General features: G+C 39.1%; 1 protein-coding gene across 2 annotated transcripts in view; it reads right to left on the minus strand.

Moving 5' to 3' along the window:
* Window positions 1-21,198, minus strand: part of Ubxn4 (UBX domain protein 4) — a 30,483-nt gene extending 9,285 nt beyond the window's left edge. Inside the window, exons 1-9 of one of the 2 annotated variants that reach the window (XM_028771499.1) lie at window positions 20,796-21,198; window positions 15,666-15,768; window positions 13,127-13,155; window positions 12,363-12,481; window positions 9,379-9,553; window positions 8,861-8,954; window positions 7,252-7,306; window positions 5,510-5,674; window positions 2,800-2,924 (exon numbers count right to left, since the gene is read on the minus strand). In XM_028771499.1, coding sequence (XP_028627332.1) covers window positions 2,800-2,924; window positions 5,510-5,674; window positions 7,252-7,306; window positions 8,861-8,954; window positions 9,379-9,553; window positions 12,363-12,481; window positions 13,127-13,155; window positions 15,666-15,768; window positions 20,796-20,877 — 947 coding nt within the window. In that variant the 5' untranslated portion in view covers window positions 20,878-21,198. Of the gene's footprint in view, window positions 1-2,799; window positions 2,925-5,509; window positions 5,675-7,251; window positions 7,310-8,860; window positions 8,955-9,378; window positions 9,554-12,362; window positions 12,482-13,126; window positions 13,156-15,665; window positions 15,769-20,795 lie in introns of both variants that reach the window. The other variant, XM_028771498.1, reaches the window with a different exon arrangement.
* Between the last annotated feature and the right edge of the window lie 30 nt (window positions 21,199-21,228).

Consider the following 21,228-nt stretch of genomic DNA (forward strand, 5'->3'; position numbering starts at 1 on the left):
TTATTTATTTATTTATTTATTTATTTATTTATTTATTTATTTATTTATTTATGGTTTTCCAGACAGGGTTTCTCTATGTAGCCTTGGCTCAATCTGTAGACCAGGCTGGCCTCAAACTCAGAAATCCTCTTGCCTCTGCCCCCTGAGTGCTGGGATTAAAGGCCTGAGTCATCAGCACCTAGCTAGCTCATGCGCTGGTTTTTGTGTGGACATATTTTCAACCCTTGTACTAGCAAGTTTCATGTCAACTTGACACAAGTGAGAGTTATCAGAAAGGAGGGAGCCTCAACTGGGAAAATGCTTCCTGAAGATCTGGCTGTAGGGTATTATTTTTAGTGACCAATGAAGAAGAGCCCAACCAATTGTAGGTGGTGTCACTCCTGGACTGGTGGTCCTGGATACTATAAGAAAGCAGGCTGAGCAAGGCAGAAGAGCAAGCCAGTAAGCAGCACTCCTCAGCCTCTGCATCAGCTCTTGCTTCCATGTGTTTCTGCCCTGTTTGAGTTCCTGTTCTAATTTCCTTTGATGATGAAATGTGAGGAAGAAGTATGAGCCAAATAAATTCTTTTCTCCCTAAGTTGCTTTGATAATGGTGTTTTATCACCACAGTAGTAGTCCTAGCTAAGACAAACCTCTTGAATATATATATATCTAAGAGTGAGTGCTGGGCCACCTCTGGTAACTCCATGTTTAGTATTCTGAGGAATTGCCAAGTGGTTTTCTAAATGGCTACATCATTTTACAGCTTACTGATAATGTAGAAAGACTCCAAATTTTCCACTTCCTTGCCAACATTTGTTACTATCTTTTTTTTTTTTTGTATTTTATTGAGACAGTCTCATTGTGTAGACTATGTCCAGAACTTACTGTCCTGGCCTTGAATTCAGAGATCAGTTGTTTGCCTCTACCTCAGAATGCTAGAATTAAAGGCATGTGCCATAATACCCAGACTGTTACTGTTTTAAAACTAAATTATGCTGGGGAGTGTGAAATGCATTGTTTGGTTTTGTGAGATAGTTTTACTGTGTAGTGCAGGCTGGTCTGGAACTTGATATATAACCCAAGCAGCCCCCAGACTTTGCTGTTTTCTTGATTAAGATTCCCAAGGGTTAGACTTATAGGCACATTCCTAACATCTGATTTGTTTATTGGCCATTTTCTTTAGAGAATTAGATCTTTAGAGAAATAACGATTCCAATCCCTTCCCCATATAAGAGGTGGGTTATCTTTTCATTGTTGAGCTATATAAATGATTCTTATAATAAATTCCTTATCAAATATATACTTTCTAGTAGTTTCTCCAATTCCTTATGAGGTTCAGGATTAAAAATTCTGTAAAAATCAGGAATGGAGAGATGACTCAGCAGTTAAGAGAACCCATTGCACTTGCAGAGGACATGAGTTTGGTTCCCAGCTGCCAGGGTTGTGAGTTCCCGTAACTGTAGCATCAAGACATCTAACCAACATCATCTTTCTGGACTCCATGGAAGTTCCTTTGTAGATTTAAAAACAAAAACAAAACAACCTTTTGTATCTGTGGAGAGGATATGCAAACATGTTTGTGCACGTACCTATGCAGAGGTCAGAAGAAGGCAATGGATTTCCTTCTCTGTCACTCTCCACCTATTCCTTTGAACCTGGGGTTGCTATTGTCTCAGCTAGGCTACAAGTCAGCAAGCATTAGCAGATTAGTCTCTTGTTCTTGGAGCTGGGTTATAGACATTTGGTGGACTCCTGGCTGGGAGTGCTACAAGGGTGCTGGGATCTAAATTCTAGTCCTTATGATTGCATAGTGAGCTTTCATAACTGATAAGCCATTTCTCCAGCTCCCAATATGACGATCTTAATATATGACTTCTGAGGAATGAACAGAGCATTTTTCCATTAATTCCTTCAGTATCATTTTATTGTTTACTGTGTCAGACATACTTTTATTAAATCTTTGTTGCAAACATTTGTTGCATTTTCTAAGAAATTTTAATCATTTTTTCAGATTTATTCTATTCTTATTTAGGTATGGTGTGTGTGTCTGTCTGTGTGAATGCATGCCTACAGGTAAGTATAGGTGCCCCTGGAAGCCAGAAGTTGGTTTAAGATCCTCTGGAGCAAAAAGTTATGGGTGGTTTTAAGCTACCTGATGTGGGTGAGAAGAACTGAACTCATATCCACTGCAAGAGCAGCAAGTACTCCCAACTTCTGAGCCATTTCTTTAGCCCTTTTGAGAATCAAAATTTTAAAAAAGTTCTTTGAGACATAGCCCTGGAACTCACTGTGTAGGTCAAGTTAGCCTCAGACTCAGAGATCTGCCAGCCTACCAAATGTTAGTACTAAGGTAGACATCTGACATACCCAGACATAGTATTTGATTATGAAAGTTAGCAATTGTCCAATATTAAAAAATACCGAAATATTAACCAGGAGCTGGGCTTGGTGGTCCAAGTCTCTAAACCCAGCAGTTTGGAGGCTGAGGCAGGTGATCTCTGTGAGTTGAAGGCCAGCTTGGTCTATACAGGTTAGCTAAGGCAACATAGGTAGATTCTACCTCAAAATAAATAATAGAAATAAATACTAGCTGGGCGGTGGTGGTGCACACCTTTAATCCCAGCACTTGGGAGGCAGAGGCAGGCGGATTTCTGAGTTCGAGGCCAGCCTGGTCTACAGAGTGAGTTCCAGGACAGCCAGGGCTACACAGAGAAACCCTGTCTTGAAAAACCAAAAAACAAACAAAAAAAGAAATAAATACTAACCAGCCCCAGATGCACAGCCATTTCAGAGTGAAGTTTATAAAGAAAGAAGTACCTTCTGTCTCGTGTAGAAGACTCCCTCTTGACTTCCGCTTCTGCCTGTTTGGCCAGCAAGGCAGCAGCTTTAGCAGCCTCTGCTTCCTTTGTCTTTGCAAAACGAGCAGCTCTTTCTGCACGATCCTTTGAAGTAAAACACCATTAGACACATTACTTCTCACTGTCATAATCTACACACATCTAAACACAAGAAATATATATAAATACACAAAATTCTTTAAGTTCACAAGCAAACATTACACATTTAGGATCTGAGTTCTTTGTTTTCTTCATTTAAGCAACTGTAAAGAATTTGAGTTACTATTACATAAAAAAGATGAATTGGCTCCATAGCTGGAGAACAAAATCTGGCGCAAACCTGATGTTTAATGAGTGTTTGTCAAACAATATTCAGGCAGGAGTACTTTTCATATGTATACAATAGCTTAATTTATTTTTTTAAGGATCTTTTTATTTATTTTATGTATATGAGTACACTGTCGCTATCCTCAGACACGCTTTTGGTGTGTTGGATACTATTACAGATAGTTGTTGGAACTGAACTCAGGATCTCTGTAAGAGCTTTTTAACAACTCTGTAAGTGCTTTTAACCACTGACTGTTCTTCCAGAAGACGTTGGTTCCCAGCATCCACATGCAACTAACAAACTACTGACAAACATGTAACTCTAGTCCCAAGGGACCCAACACCCTCTTCTGGCCTCTGCAAGCAATGCATGCATGTAGTGTATATATACATACACCTAGGCTAAACATTTATATACATAAAACAGAATTAAAAAAAACAAGTAACTAGCTGTAAACACCCTACGCCTTGAGCTGTGCCTACAGCTTTTGTAAGTCTCTATCTCAAAAGTAATGCTTTTATGGAGATTGCAGAGTAACACATTTTTAGTTTGTTTCCAGGAAAATAAACTGGGGAACATTTTCACTCTGAGGCCTGACTGGCCAATGATTCCCTTTGTGGACTAAGCTGGATTTGAACTCACAGAGCTCTATCCACATGCCTCCTAAATGCTCAGATTAAAAGCACTCACCACCATGCCCAACTATAGATTTTTTTAATGCTGCACTTTCTTAGAAAATTCTTTTGTTTTATTTTGTTTTTGGAGACAGGGTTTCTCTGTGTAGTGATCCTGGAACTCACTGTATAGACCAGCCAGCCTAGCCTTCGACTCAGAAAGATCTGCCCATTATGCTGGGATTAAAGGAATATGACACCTCCAACCCCCAGCTTAGAAAATTGACTTGCCTTTAACCCCAATACTCTGATTTTGAGGCAAGCATGGTCTACATATTGAGTTCCATGGCAGCCAGGGCTATACTGCTAGACTCTTATCTCAAAAAAAAAAAAAAAAAAGTAACAGGAAGAAAATAACTTTAAAAGAGATGGCTCAGTGGTGGTTAAGAGCAAGTGCTGCGGGGCTGGAGAGATGGCTCAGCGGTTAAGAGCACTGACTGTTCTTCCAAAGGTCCTGAGTTCAAATCCCAGCAACCACATGGTGGCTCACAACCATCCGTAATGAGCTTGGATGCCCTCTTCTGGTGTGTCTGAAGACAGCTACAGTGTACTCATAAATAAAAAATAAATAAATAAATAAATAAATAAATAAATTAAAAAAAAAAAAAAAGAGCAAGTGCTGCTCTTCCAAAGAACCTGAGTTCAGTTCCTAACACACTTATCAGGAAGCTGATAGCTATCTATAACTTCATTTCCAGAGGATTTGATACCTCTTGGCTCACACATACAAATATAATTGAACACACACACCTACATATAATTACACATGTACACACACAGAAATAAAATCTCAAACAAAACACCCTAGTTCTTAGGCTAGTGAGATGGATTCAAGGGTAAAAGCACTTGCTGTGTGAGCCTGGTGACCTTAGTGTGAACTCAAAATCCATACAAAGGTAGAGGAGAAAGCTGACTCCACAAAGTTGTCCTCTGACCTCCAAAGTTTCATTACACACACATACACAAAAGTCTTTTGAGGGGGGCAGTGGTAGAGAGAGGGCTCAGTGACTTAGAGCACCTGTCACTCTTGAGTAGGATCTTGGTTCAATTTCTAGCACTGACATGGTGACTTATAACCATCCATAAACTCTAGTCCCAGAGGATCCAATGTCCTCTTCTGGCCTCTGAGGGCAACAGGCACACACAACCTACATTCATGCAAGCAAAATGCTAACACATGTGAAATAAATAAATAGTAAGGAAAAATATTTTTTGTTTTGCTTTTTGAGTTACTCTGTGTTGTCCTGGCTGTCTTGGAACTCACTCTATAGACCAGACTGGCCCTCAGAAATCTGACTCTGCCTTCTGAGTGCCACCACTGCCTGGCAAGAAAGTACTTTAAAAAACTTTTTTTTTTTTTTTGAAGGCTAGCCATGTGAGAGAAAAAAGAAAAAAAAAGTTAAAATGATTAATGTTAATTTTTCTTAACTATTTAAATTCAATATAATTTCTTTTAAAAAGGAAGTTCAGATTGATATTCTTTTTGCTATTAAAATGTGCTATTATGTGTGCCATTTGGTAATGAATGAAAAGGAATTCTGTGTGAAGAAACAGTATCACAGATGTCCTGCAGTCAAGCATTTAAACTTACACATCACTTATACAATGCCAGCATTTAGCAGGTTCAGCTAAGCGAATCTCAAGCTCAGCGAAGTGCATGCATGCATGGAGGACACAGCAAAGCTCACCAGTGCAATCTGCTGCTTGATGCGCTCTCGAGCTGCTCTATCTTCTGCCTTTTCTCTGCTTCTTTCTTCTAACATTCTTTTTGTTAATTCTTCTTCTTGTTTTCTTTTATAATCCAACATTTCCTTGCCAGTTTTTCTCCTTTCAATTTCCTTCTTAATCTCTCTCTGAATAAAAAAATAAGATTTATAAATAAAAGGAAAAGTTTTATAAACCAAAACCATAATCTAATCTTCTGTCCCAGATAATACTTTGATGTAATAAAGGCTGATTATAGACTGCAGTTAAAAGAATAGAACTAGGAGGCTAGAGAGACAGCTCAGTGGTTTACAGTACTGTTTTTCCAGAGGACCAGAGTTCAATTCCCGGCACCAACACAGCAACTACAACTATAGTCCCATGGGATTCAGTACCTTCTTCTGGTGTGCAAATGTACATGCAGACAAAATACACATAGACATAAATAAATAAATCATTAAAAAACAAAACAAAACAAAAAACCCAGAACTTAGGCCGGGCAGTGATGGCACACGCCTTTAATCTCAGCACTTGGGAGGCAGAGGCAGGCAGATTTCTGAGTTCGAGGCCAGCCTGGTCTACAGAGTGAGTTCCAGGACAGCCAGGGCTACACAGAGAAACCCTGTCTTGGGGTGGGAGGAGTGGGGAGGAGAAAGAACAGAACTTCATAAAATGTTTGTTGGTGAGATGGCTTAGTGAGTACAGATGCTTACCACCAAAGTTTACACCATGGACTTACAGAATGGAAAGAGAAAACAGAGTACTCCAAGTGGTCCACTGATCTCAAACACACACACACACACACACACCAAAAAGGAGTTGAAGAGATGACTCAGTTATTAAGCACACTGGCTGTTCTTACTAGTGCTGGTAACTTAGGAAACTTAGGTTTGATTCCCAGCACTTACATGACAGCTCACAGCTGTTTGTAACTTCAGATCTAGAAGACCTAATGTCCTCTTCTGGCCTCCACAGGTACCAGGTATGCAAGTAGTACACAGATATGCATGCAGGCAAAACACCCATACAAATAAAATAATTAAAAAATTATTTTACTGACAGTATGATTACTGGTCAAGTATCTATCAACTTATAAATTTTTGTCAGTGGTTCTGTTAAGAGTACAGGTGTAATCTGTAACCAAGTAGAATTACACGTACTACCAGGGGCAAGTGTGTTACACCTGAAGACAAATGGCAATCAATTATGTGGCTTGAAAAAGAAAAAGATAATTTATGAGACCCTAAGGAGATGGGGCACAATTACTGTGCAAAAGATGGTGAGTACACTAGAATTCAAAGTTACATTAAAAAATTCAGGAGTATGTATGCAAATTTGACTTTTCTCAAATCTAGCAATTTTAGATCAACTTCCTTTAGATATTTAGCATGAAAGACTCGCTGCACAGAGGAAAGAAAAAGATCATTCAATTATCCCCAGTAATTTATAAAAAAAGAAAATAAACAACTGGGCATGGTACCCCATTGCAGTCCTAAGACTTCCAGGCCAGCATGGACTGCACGGCCATACACTGTCTCAAACACAAGCAACAGCCAAAATCCTAAAATGTAAACAGTATAACCTGAGCACACAGAATTGATCATTTTCTTCACCACAATACAACACTGAGCTCTAAGGACATGGCCCTAGGTCTGCTAATTTGGACAACAAATCAAATACAGCCTCAAGTAACAGAGAATGAAACCCTGCTAAGTATGAGTTCTACCTGTGCTTCTTCCTTCCTCTTCTCTTCTCTCCTTTCTTCAAGTTTTTTTGTTAGTCTGCTTAAAAAAGAAAACAAAATCCAAGGGATTTGCTGTGAGAATTCTTGTAACATCTGTAATGTATTTGGAGTTCTTGGGAGAAATTTAGTATTTTAAATAATGAGATTATTGTATATAACTGAATATACAGATTTTTAAAAGAATACATTTAATGAAAAATTCAGCATCAAAAAAACAAAACAAAACAAAACAAAAGCAAAACACCAAGATATATTCTATTTCAAAGCACAATTAAGAATTTAATGGGTCGGGGGCAGGAGTGTTGGTGCACACCTTTAAAATTAGCATTTAGTAAACAGACTAGCTAGGGGATACACAGTCAGACTGTCACAAAAAAAGTATTATTTAGCTAATACAAAGGAAACTATAGAAACCAAATATAATCCTCTGAAAGCACAGCAGGCTTATTTGTTCATTCCTGTTCCTTGTATAAATCCATGAATGAACAGGAGTCCATCATAAACCTACCTGCTTCTAACACTAACTGCCTTACATTTATATAGAAAGTTCTCACTTTGTGATGACTTATCTGATTGATAGTGCTTGACAAAAATAAACAGATGTAAGCTAGAGAGCTGGCTCAGCAGTTAAAAGCTTATATTATTCTTGCACCAGACCAAACTTCTATTTCCGTAGCCCACTTCTTTTTAAAGGGGTTGTTTGGTTTTTTTTTTTTTTTTAAGGCAGAGTTTTTCTGTGTATTCCTGGCTAACCTTAGAGATTCACCTGCCTCTGCCTCTCAAATGCTGGGATTAAAGGTATGCGTCATCATCAGCCGGCTCCATAACCACTTTTTGACACAACTGTCTGTATTTCTAGTTGCAAGTGGACAAAAAGATACCAATTCCTCTGTAAGGAATTTTATTTTATTCATTACTGTCATTATTACTGTTTTTGCAGAGCTAAATATCTGACCCAGGACCCCGTGTCTGCTAAGTATTCTAGCACGACCCAGACCCTCGTCTCCTCGAAGAAGTATTTTTAACTTCCATGTAATATTAAATGGCTTTAGGTTGGGATTACAAATATTATTAGTCATTAACTACTATTTTTTAATTGCAGCATAACAGATGAATTTCATAATTACTACATTTTGTAAGCCTAAACTGGAAACTACAATGGTTCAGAGATGTTTAACTGATTAGTCCAACAAGTGAAAAATGACATTTAGTAGATAGATAGTTATGGAGGACCCCAGCTCAGTACATATGTATAGTACAAGCGAAGATTTTGTTCACCTGGAGCTTATTATTATTCTGGCATAAAGAAATAAAAGCAAAAAACGATAGATGGATACACACATGTGTGTATCAAACGTATTCTTGAACAAAATGCTCAGATCTATAGCTAACTGACAACTTCAAAGATACAGAAAAGCTATACCCTAGTTTTAGTTTTCATAGAATAGTTGAGTTATTGAGGCAATCAGAATTTTAAACCTGTAACTCTGACTCTTCATTTGAGTTATGTTTTGGTTTCATTCACGTTAACAAAATGACTAGAAACTGTAATTTATTAAACAAAATGCTGTCTACAAAAATAAAAGTCAACCTTTCCACTCTGACGGTGAGGTCCTCTGCTGGTCTCTGGTTTGAACATCTATGAGGCTCCTGAGAGAGGCTGTCATGACTTGCATTTTCTCCACCTTAATTAAGATGAAATAAGAATATTGCATTAGAGGTAGGTAGCTCTGAGATGGAGGCCAGCATGGTCTACGGACTGAATTCCAGAACAATCCAGAGTACACAGAGAATCTCGAAAACAACAACAACCAAGATAACAAAAACCAACCAAATCAAACACCACCACCCCCCAAACATAAAGAAAGCTGCATTTAATGCAACTTGTAAAAGGTATAACTCATCTATTAAACCTTGCCTCTTGAGTATTAGGATGATAGAAATGCATCACTGGGCCTGATGGAATGACAAACATTCTACTAGCTAAGCCCTAGCCCTGGGTTAGGTTTATCAGGCCATTTGAAAAGGCTTGATGTTATCTGTCTGGGATTCTACAGTAAGACTAATCCATGCCTTCAAGTGTGAACTAAAGGGATACTTTTACTCTACCTGTTGCAGTATCTGACTTTGTGTCAGAAGTAGCTGGTGTCTCACAAAGCTCTGTATTTCTGGACTCAGCATTTTCACATATGTCAGGTTCAAATGAGGCAGATGGGGTAGATACTGAACTTTCTGACTGGTTGTCATTTGTTGTCACTGATGTTTCACCTTTTGATGAGTGCATCTTGGGAGAAAACAAATCAGAACTTAATTAATGTGAGACTGTATAGCCATTTTATGGTAGATGATTTAAGAATTCAGGATTCTCTCTCTCTCTCTCTCTCTCTCTCTCTCTCTCACACACACACACACACACACACACACACACACACACACACCCCTTACAAGAGTAGAAGTACTAAATCTTCTGTAGGACAAATTGAAAATGTAGAGTTCTAGATATAATAAAATCTGTATTATGGGCTAAACACAGTGGCACAAGCCTTTAATCCCAAGCAGAGGCAAATAGATCTCTGTAGGTTCAAGGCCAGCCTGGTCTACATAGTAAGTTCTAGGACAGCCAGTGATATACAAAACAAAACAAAAACAAGAAAGACAAATTACATTATGGGACTTAACCAGAAGCTGGGAAGAGCCTAGTTCCCCCCCCCCCCTTTTTAGTACAGGGTGTTGAACTGTATCTCCAATCCATAAGAAGTTTTAAAGCAGAATGACTTTTCTGGCTAGGGGAGGGGGCTCAAGACACTTCTGAAAGGCAAGGCAGATGAAAGACAGGCAGTGGCACCCTCAGGACAAGCTCACTTCCTTCAGTGGTCTCAAATCCTAGCAGGTGCCTGATAAGATGGGTCACTAGTTGGTATAATACTACTTTGTCAAACTATGGTATTCAGAGGGCAGTTCTGTGTTATCTTTGAGCTACCCCAGGGGCCCAAGATCAGAGTACATACACAGGTCAGGAAGCATCAATTTGGTCTGCCACAGCCCCTGAGTAAAAGTCCAAACAGATAGCTGTGGAGAGCAGGAGGGAAGAACCCTATGGACTGAAGAGTGCAGGTGGTAGGAAATTGGTTGGCTTGGGCTAGGAAATACGTTAAGAGATATCTCTGTCCTCAGTGACAAAACCAGAGTTTATCAAATGAAAATTAACTTGGGGCTCCACAGCTCTGAACTTAAAGCCAGTGGGTGAATCAAATTCTAGAGTCACTCTTCTTTCCTTCACTGCTGTAGTCTGAGAATTAGAGTTCCAGAAGTGTACTTGGCATTCACATAGGCACCACTCTAAAGGGTGATTAATACTCAAAAGCCTTGAAAACACAAAGGTGGATCTTATATCTATACCAATGGAGCCATTAGGAAAGGCTAAGAAGGCTAGCAGGTGGCCTTCAAGAAGGTGGCCCACCATTTCTGCATGGTCTGTGAGGCGTGAGTTCTATGAGGCAAGGTCTCAAAGAGACTTCAACTCAGGATTGCTTCTAGCAGCTGATATGTCTTTCCTGTCATTATTAAATTAATATAATAATCTCTGAGCATTATACCATCCTACTGAGCAGATTTCCTGCAGATCAACATAAAGATGAACTTTCATGAATTAATGCTGTTTAGATGAATTAATGATTTTATAGAATTTCTGATTTGATTAAAATAATCTTAGGAAGAAAGTTTTAAGAGATGGTTTTAGTTGCTTTGCTAGAAAGATGTAATAAATTTAGAATCAAGAACAGAATGTGTCCACTCCTCATATAGTAAGTAAAGGCTGCATAATAAGGAACACAATGAACTTTCACAATTACACTAAAAAGGGAAATAAGTTTGGGATAAATTTGTGTTCAAGGAAAAGCATTCAGGTGTATACTAAGATAACGCAAGGCCATCTGTAAAAACTGTTCCTTTGAACTTATAATGAGCATATAGAATAAAACACTGCTTTGAACTTAATATCAACATCCTTTTGTAATTCCTATTTTGTAACATTTTATCTATGAGGTAATTTTCTAAGAACTTTTATTCATAAAAAAGGCCAGAGAAAAGAAATAAAGATAGATCATCTATTTTGTGTCCAACGCTATATCCCACTTCAGCCTATTCCAGGCTGGGCAGGCTCCCAGCACGTTCTACACTCAAATAAATAATTAAATTAAAAAAAATAGCCTTGTACCCTAAAGTCCCAGAAAACATGAACAATCCAAATCTTGAGGCAGTAGACAGCAAGAAATAACAAAGGCAAAATTATAAGATGACAACCCCCTAACCAACTAACCCAATGGAAAAAGACAGAAGATCCACATTAATAAAATCAAATTAAATAGGACAGTTTACTATAGAGATCAATGAAATACAGAAAATAATTAAAGATTTATTTTTTTAAAAAAAGACTTGAAAATCTCTGGGGTCAGAGGTTAGTAGCACTTGCTGCTCTTGTACAGGATTTGGGTCACTCATAACAGATAGTCATATCTTAGTTCCAAGGGATCCAATGCCAAGAGGTGACCACCTTGAGCACCTGAACGCATGTGGAGCGCATACATACACTCAGTCATATGCACATACACACAAAGTACAGTAATTTTTTTTTTAAACTGAGAACTGCCAGACATGGTGATGCACACCTTTAATCTCAGCATCCAGAAGGCAAAGGTAAGCAGAACTCTGAATTTGAGGCCAGCCTGGTCTACAGAGTGAGTTCCAGGAAAGCCAAGGCTACACAGAGAAAACCTGTTTCAAAAAACCAAAACTAAATAAATTATAATTAATTGAAATTAAAGTAGGAATTAAAAAAAAAATCCTTCAGCCGGGCAGTGGTGGCGCCTGTCTTTAATCCCAGCACTTGGGAGGCAGAGGCAGGAGGATTTCTGAGTTCAAGGCCAGCCTGGTATACAGAGTGAGCTCCAGGACAGCCAGGACTACACAGAGAAACTCTGTCTCAAAAAACAAAAACCAAACCAAACCAAACCAAAAAAAAAAAAAAAAAAAAATCCTTCAATAGGGATGAAAAATAAAATCTTAAAATAAAGTAAGTTCTGGTTCCTTCTTACCTGTTGGACTTTGTGAATCCTTGTAACAAGTTCATCTGCAGAAACACTCCCTGCTATTACTTCCAAAGGAATGCCACTGTCTCCTATAAAGAAACTGGATGGAACGCATACTACAGGATCTGTACAAGTCAATGAAGTCTAATAATTCATGCTTGAAACAAGTTTTATAAAATACAGTAAACAAAGTAAAACATATCATCTTAGTGGATTTTATAATATTACTAGCTAGCAAGTTTCCCACTTCAATGACCATATCATTCCTCTAGTGCATATGATATGTAAAATGATTTATGGTCTGAACAGGGTATCACAGTGAAGAATATATCTCATCCTCCTACATCATAGCTTTACTTTATATCCATTTGCCTCTTGTCACCTTCTTCTAACACTTGAAGCAAACTATACCATACTGTTCTTCAGATATTCACATTTAAAAAATGTACTTTGCTACTAGCTACAATGCATCACCTCAAAAGACAATCTGCAACATTGCTTCTACAAACCAAAGATAAGTGGTCTTAAGTAAAACTAATTCCTAAAATTTTTTTCCTGTTTTTTTGAGAGGGTTTCTCTGTGTAGCCCTGGCTGTCCTGGAACTTGCTCTATATATAGACCAGGCTTAGCTCTAACCCAGAGATCCCCCTGCCTCCCAACTGCCAGTATTAAAGGTGTGCACTGTCACTGCCCAGCTTAATTCCTAAATTTTTTAATTAAAAAAAGGAAAAGCAAATATTCATGAAACCAATTCTTCAATGAAAGGATACAAATTTGTGAAAACTGCAGACAGGCTTCACTGTTAAAAAAAAAAAAAGATATCAAGAGAAAATTCATTACACGATTTCAACTATTTTCCAAATACTGAGTTGCTTTCATTAAATTTAAGTACTTTTTAAAAGTTACAAGTTGTCAGAGCAATAAGCAGGAGAAATGAGAATTTTATTTCACAAGACTTTTTTGTTCTTTTTAATTGTTGATAATTTTCAGATTAAAAAATGGTTTGTTCTTATAACCCAAAAAGTGGTGGCTAGATTTGCTAGAATCCCAGTGCTCTGAAGGTAGATTTTTATGAGTTCAAGGTCAGTCTGGTCTATATAGTAAGTTCCAGGATAGCCAGAGCTACATAGTAAGACCTCACTAAGAAACAAAACAAAACAAAACAGAGGTATCTCATGCTGCTTCTTTAAGAACTAATATACATACATAAAAAAAATCTTGGTGGCTGGAGAGATGGCTTAGTGGTTAAGAGCACAGACTGATCTTCCAGAGGACCAGGTTTGACTTCTAGCATTCACATAGTGGCTCACAACCATCTGTAACTCCAGTTCCAAGAGATACAATACCCTATTATAGCTGCCTTGGGCACTGCATGCACTTAGTGCACAAATATACATGCAAATATTCATATATTACACATAAAATAAATCTTAAAAAATAGCATCATTTCTACAAAAAAATTTAGAAGGGCCACACGGCATGGTTCATTGGGTAAGGCGACTGCAGTGCAAGCCTGACAACCTGAGTTCAATCTCCAGACCCTACACAAAAGTAGCAGGAGAGAAACAACTCCAGCAAGTTGTCCACATGTGTGCTATACTGTGTGTCCCTCCTCCTTACAATAATAATAAAAATTCTTAAAATTGAAAACTATTTTTAATCACTTACTTAACTCCAGTAAAGAGCTTGATGGTCAGGGATGGGAGCGAGGACAGTAACAGTGATGAACATGCCTAGCACACATCATTCCTCAATTCAATCACCTGTGTGTGCCAGTGCTTGTGCCCACATACACACAGAGTTAGGGAGAAGAGAGATTTTTTTTATAGTAATATTAATTAGATCCCGAACAAAGTGAGTGATTCAGTAATTCCCAGGTACCTCTAAAAAAACCCAAAACAGCAAGTGGAGAGAGTGGCTCAGCAGTTAAGAAAGCTTACAGCTCTTCCAGAAGATTCTAGTTAGATGCCAATACTCACATCGGGTGGCTCACAACCACTTGTAACTCTACTTTGAGAGGAACTGAGCCCCACTTCTGACCTCCACAGACACTGTATGCATGTGGTACATACATACAGATTCAGGTGTGTATACGCACACACTCACACACACACATATACACACACACACACATACACACACAGATAAAACATAAGCTAGACAGTTCAGTAACTATAAAAAAAGGTTTGCTATTCTGTTAATATGAAACAATGTAATTGAGTATTTTGTAAGCTTACAAGTAAATTTCTGAAGATTCATGTATTTAACGTATATGGGTACTTTGTGTGTATGTATGCATAGTATATGTGTGCCTGCTGCCCACAGAAGCCATAAGAGGGCATCAGAGTCCCTGGAACTGGAGTTACAGGTTGTTTTGAGCCTCCATATGGGTGTTGAGAACTGAACCAAGATCCTCTTGGAAGAGTACCAGTGTGCTTAACAACTGAGTCACCTCTCTAGCCTGAACAATTTAATCCTTTTTTTCCAAAGTGCCAGAACTAAAGGCACAAACTGCAACTGCCCAGCTTTATTTATTTATTTTTTTAATGTATTTTATATATTTGTTGTGTATGTGGGTAGGCATGGTATTCAGATCAGAAGACAACTTGTGTAAATTGGTTCTCTCCTTTCACAATGTGTGATATGGAGATTAATCTCAGGTTGTCAGGCTTGGCTGACATTTTGTTAGCTCCAAATCATAATTCTTGTTACATGCTACATGGATGTTTGGTAGAAAAGATAAAGTTAAAAAATTTTTTTTTAGCAAGGTGTAATGAAGAATTTGAAAACAGCAATAAGAAATTAAGTTCTCTTGAAAATATTAATTTTGAATTACAAGTTATTTTTTCTTTTTTTTAAAATTGGATAACAAGTTCTTTATAATAAAGTTTTAATAGTAATCATAACAAAATAATTTAAATTCCCAAAACTACAGGTATGGTGGTGCACTCAAAAAATTCAAAAATAATTTGTTTCTAGTATATCTTAGTACCTTAGTTATCTATATTTATCAACATCCAACTAACTTTCTTAAAGATTTATTTATTTTATTTATATGAGTACACTGTTGCTGTCTTCAGACACACCAGAAGAGGGCATCAGATCCCATTACAGATGGTTGTGAGCCACCATGTGGTTGCTGGGAATTGAACTCAGGACCTCTGGAAGAGCAGTCAGTGCTCTTAACCACTGAGCCATCTCTCCAGCCCCCCAACTAACTTTCTTAATAGTCTCTAAGATATCATCATCACTAACAACAAAAAATCATTACAAAATAAGAAGTAATGAAGCAGTAGCATGTAAGCATACCTCTTAGTATCAATTTTAATAGCAACAAAGTTGTTTGATGATGCTTCTGTCACTTTCTCATCTTCCCAACTTGCTGCCATCTGTGTAGATTGCTCATCATCTCCTGTGAAAACATTTCAAGGACTTCAGAACACTAAATTCTTTCCCTTTTGAAACTAGAACTCCAAATAAAATATAACCCACAAATATTTTTTCTTTCAAATTTTCTATTTTTTGTGTATGAGTGTTTTGCCTTCCATGTATTGAAGAGCATCACATGTGTACAGTGCCCGAGGCCAGAAAATGGCTTTGGAATCCCTGGAAAATCCTTTGGAAGTTACAGTTGTGAGCTCTCATGTGGGTGCTGGAAACCAAATTGGTCCTCTGCGAGAACCGCATATGTTTCTTTCTTCTTTCCTTCCCTTCCTTCCTTCCTTCCTTCCTTCCTTCCTTCCTTCCTTCCTTCCTTCCTTCCTTCCTTCCTTCCTTCCTTCCTTTTGTATTGAGTCAGGGTCTCTATATAGACCTGGAGCTTGCTATGTAGAGTAGGCTAGCCTTGAACTCAGACACAAAGTGCTGGGGTTAAAGGTATGCACTACTACATCCAGCTTAGCAAGTACTCTAACTAACCAAATCTGAAAATTGATCTTCTGAAGTCATGGATGTAGTCCCATGGTAGAGTGCTTGTCTAGAATTCACAAAGCCCTTGGTTTGATCCCCAGCATAGCAAACACATAAACAAGCCCCAAAAACTTTATAATTTCAGTTGGCTATATCAAAACAGACACAAATAATAACTACCTATAGCTTCCACTACTACTACTACTACCTTGAACAAAGCTGGCAGAGGCCATCCAGATACTTATAGTAGCCTAAATGGGTCTTCCCTGCTGGGTCTATTTTTTTCTTTTAAGATTTACTTACTTTTATTTCATGTGTGTTTGTCTGCATATATAGGCATCACATGTATGCCTGGTACCCAAAGAGGACATTAGTTCCCTGGAACTGGGGTTAAGGACAGTTATAAGCTGCCTTGTGGTGCTAGGAACTGAATCTGGGTCCTGGTCAAAGAGGAGCAAGTTCTCTTAGCTTGTCCAGTCTCACTAGAATGTCTACTCTTACATAGCAATTGGCTGTCATGTAGCCAATTTGGGAACAGAACTTGGGGCCCCTGTTAAAGCAGCAAGTGCTCTTAATCACTAAACCACCTCTCCAGCACCACTTAACACTTAAAAAAAGTTATTTTTTTTCTTTTTAATTAACTTTGTTATAAGAACCTTGGACAACAAAACCCAGGTCACCAATCTTTTAATACACTATACATCTTAATTATTTTTATTGTCTACTGTCTTTCTCTCCCAATTAGAAAAAAATGTTCCATGAGGACAAAGACAGTTTTCCCTGTTATTTTAAGACTAAAATCCCTACAAGAGAACTTGTAGTAATAAGGCATATAGCATGTGTTCTGTGTTTATTGGAATGAATATTTAACTGTTTAGCATAGTGAGCATACTGGCATACCTATAATACTAGACTGCATGACTGAATGAGATGAGATCCTAGGAGAAATTTGGACATGGAAATACAATAGAGAATGAGGGAAAGGTACCATTTGGAAGTGAGAAAATTCTGAATGAATGTGTCTGCAGAGACAATGGAGTAGGAAGAAATAATAAATTACCAAGAAAATGAGTCAACTAGCCATCTAGAAATAGCTATTTAAAAACACTCTATAAATAGCTATTTAAAATCACTTCAAGGAGGAAGTAAAGAGTGAGGAGTCTTATGTAGTCCCTCATTCTTTCATCCACTATTTTACTCTATTTCAGCTCTTTTGTTGTAGACACTGGGTTCAGTAGATATAAATCAATACTTGCTCTCAGCATAGATTAAAATCTAATGGTGCAAAACAAAACAAAAAACAAGCAGACAATTGCCAATTACTTAAAGAAGTAATTGCTATCAATAAGTGGGTTTGCGTTTGGGAAGACAGTTACGAGAAAACCTGAGTTTGATTTCCAGCATGTGAGAACACATACAAATAAATAAAATCCCTTTATTATGGTCACAGAAGCCTTTTCTGAGACAGATCTTTTCTTTCTTTCCCTCTTTCCTTCTTTGCTCCTTCCCTCCCCCTTTCCTTTCCTTTCCTTTTGAGATAGGCTCTCTCTATGTACCCTTGGATGTACCAACTTACTATATAGACCATGCTGGCCTTGATCTCCCAAATGCTGGGATTAAAGACATGCACCACTAAATCGGTCTCTGAGTTGACATTTAAGGTAGAAAACAAATAGAATTGAGCCACACCAAATATAGAAAAGTTCACCATGAAGAAAGAATACATGTGTAGGGAAAGGTCTGTGTGGCTAGAAAAATATAAACAATGGAGAACATGAGACAAATGAAACTGAAAAGCTAAGGAGGGCTACCTACACCACAGCTTATCTGACAGAATGCGCAATGGTGACATTTAGCTAGAAACCCTGGGGGGAAAATAACAAATGAGGGCAATAAACATCCTTAGCCTGAGTTAATCCTAAGAGAGAGACTATATAGCTTTTGTGAAGTTGGTGCCTCTCATTCTCTTACCTATGCTGGACAGGTTAAGGTCCTAATGTCACATTCCCACTGGCACTGTGTTTGTCACTCAGCCTCTTGAAGGCAACAGTAGCTGAATGCAAGTCTTAGTAAGAAGCTTAATACTAAGTTCCACTAGAATTACCAGTTGCTACCTTCAGTATCTTTAGTGTCTTATTTTTAATCAAAATATCAACCACCTAAAGAAATCTCAATTGCTCAAACCTTAAACTTTATGGTCTATGTTAACCAAAAAGGGCAGTCAACAGTATCAGACACAAACAATTTTCAGCAAATATTAATGACTAGACAAACATCTTTGCTTCAGGTTCCTCTTCAAATTTTTGTACTATGGCACAACTATCTTTACATCTTTCAGTTTAAACAGATACAACTGGGATTAAAGGTGTGTGCCACTCCTGCTCAGCTGTTTTTTTTTTCCATAAAAAACAAAAATGTCAGAGATATGGTAGCACACACCTATAATTCAAGCACTTGGGAGGCTGAAACAGAAAGATAGCTATGAGTTTGAAGCCAGCATACACTACAAAGTGAGGGCTTACACAACTCTGATCCCAGTACTTGGGAGACAGAGGAAGAGGCAGACTGATACCTGAGTTCAAAGCCAGTCAAGGTTATACAGTCAAACGGAGCAAACTCTTTCCCGCCCCAACACTGTTAAAATGCAAATGTTAACCTGTGGTGGTTTACACAAGTCTGTAATCACAACACTTGGGAGAATCAAGATTTCAAGGTCAGCCTGAGCTATATGAAATCTTGTCTCAAACAAAACAGCCCCCCCCCCCCCAACAAAAACCCAAAATCTCAGAAAACCAAGCAAACACAGTTTTTGTGAGCCTGGTCCAAGTTATTTTACAACTTTGGACCTAAGATGCTTAACTACAAAAACAGGACAATAAAACTACTTTCCCCCACTAGAACTATTGAAATTTTATGTGGAACACAGTTTAAAAAATCACATCTTATAAAATGCGGTTAGAGAGATGGCTCAGTGGTTAAGAGCACTAGCTGCTCTTTCAGAGGTCCTGAGTTCAATCTCCAACCCCATGTGGTAGCTCACAACCATACTAAAATCTCATAAACCTACCACTGACCTCATACTAAAATACCCTGTTCTCTGCATTTTTTCTTTTTTTTTTTTTAGGTTTATTTACTTATTATTGTATGTAAGTACACTGCAGGGCATCAGATCTCATTATAGATGGTTGTGAGCCTCCATGTGATTGATTACTGGGAACTGAAGTCAGGACCTCCGGAAGAGCAGTCAGTGCTCTTAACCACTGAGCCATCTCACCGGCCTTCTCTGCATTTTCATGTGACTATTGTCCTTACTGGATTACAAGACTAATTTACTAATTTAAAGTATAACCCCAATATAACCTAAATAATTTATGCTATTCTGATTAACAGCAAGCACCAAGCTGAAAATTTAGCATAACAAAACAGACATTTAAAATGTAATGCTCAAATTCATATGTCAGTCATTTTTCTCCACAGAGATGGACAAAGTTACAAAACTCCTAAAAGATGTGGGTCAATTATGAGTAAACTGTTACTAAAACACAAGTGATTGAAGAAATACACTTCAAATTAATAGTTGTCACACTAACTGGTCCATGTATCAAGAATGTACAAAACTATAGAAGCAGATGGTTGACTGCAAATATTTAAGACTTCAGCAATAAAACAGGAGACTATGGAACAAATTGATCTAGAGCAACATAGGGTAAATGAATTAGCACATGTCTGGAAAACTAGATTTTAAGTTAGAAAAGAGAAGGAATCAGGACTGAATGTGTACTTTTAAAACTATGATAGAAAAAAAGAGTCAACTTGTAATAAAGCAATTATTGCATCTTAGAGTTCCCTCTGAGCTCTATGATAAAAGAGTACCCATCTGTGAGCTCAAGTTTATGTTTCAGGAACATTCTAAGACATCAGGTGGTTTCTTTGTGGTTTACTGATGACACAGCTTTCTTGACAGCTCACAACTTTCTAGGTCCAACTGTCTGCCTAGTGGCCTGTCCCAACCACATCTGCAAACCAAGAATCTTTTAAAAGGTCCAAGCTGCCAGAAAAGGGGATCCCAGAGGACCAAGGGGACACCAGGGTGGAGGTCTTTGGGGGAGGGGGGTCTGCCTGCGACAACCCGACTACCAAGGCCTGCGGGGCGCGTCTCCTCGCGGGTTCAGTGATTGAGGATAGGGCCTGAACTCGCTTCCCACACAGATGCAGAGAGGTCACGCCGGAGTCTCAAACAGACCCCAGAGGCACTAAGCGGCCCGCCCGCTGCCTGAAGAGGCTTAGCGTCTGGGTCGGGCCCGAGCGGAGCAAGCCCGGAGCCATATAAAACCGTACTGGTCGGGACAGGAGACAAGTGGGCCCCAAGCAAACCCAAGGGACCCGAACAGACCGAGCGGACTGGGCGACAGGGTCTTAGGCTGCCTGAGCCCAGCCCACTGCAGCTCCTCCTGCCGAGCTCACTTGAGGCTAACGAGAATCAAGAAAAACCCAGAGGCACTATGTTTCTCAGGCCCTCTCCCCAGTCACCTGCCACGAACACCACGAAGACCGCGCCGCTCCTCTTAGCAGACGCGATGGCCGCCGGGATGGCGCCCTGGAACCACAGCATCGCTCCCCTCAGGCCCAGGCGCTCGCACGGTGTGTCGTCGTCGCGGTCCCACAGCCGACCCCGCCCTCCTCGTTCTCTGGCCTCGTGGCCCCGGCAACCACCGGCTAGTCCGGGCCCTGGTCTGAGGACCCAGCTGGCACGTACGCCCGACAGCCGCCCCCTGGGGACGCGCACAGGAGCGCGCTAGGCAAGAAAAGCACGCCCCTGTGTCACGTGACAACACTCCTCGTCAGGGGTCGCGCGCCCCGGTGCCTTGTCTGCTAGGTAAGTCCGTACGTACGCCCGCGCCCCCGCGAAGCCTCAGGTTCCGACTCCAGGAAGTGGAAGGAAGTATCAGGAAGGATGACTAAC

The sequence above is a fragment of the Grammomys surdaster genome, unplaced genomic scaffold (assembly GCF_004785775.1).
Source record: "Grammomys surdaster isolate TR1022 unplaced genomic scaffold, NIH_TR_1.0 208, whole genome shotgun sequence".
NCBI lineage: Eukaryota > Metazoa > Chordata > Mammalia > Rodentia > Muridae > Grammomys > Grammomys surdaster.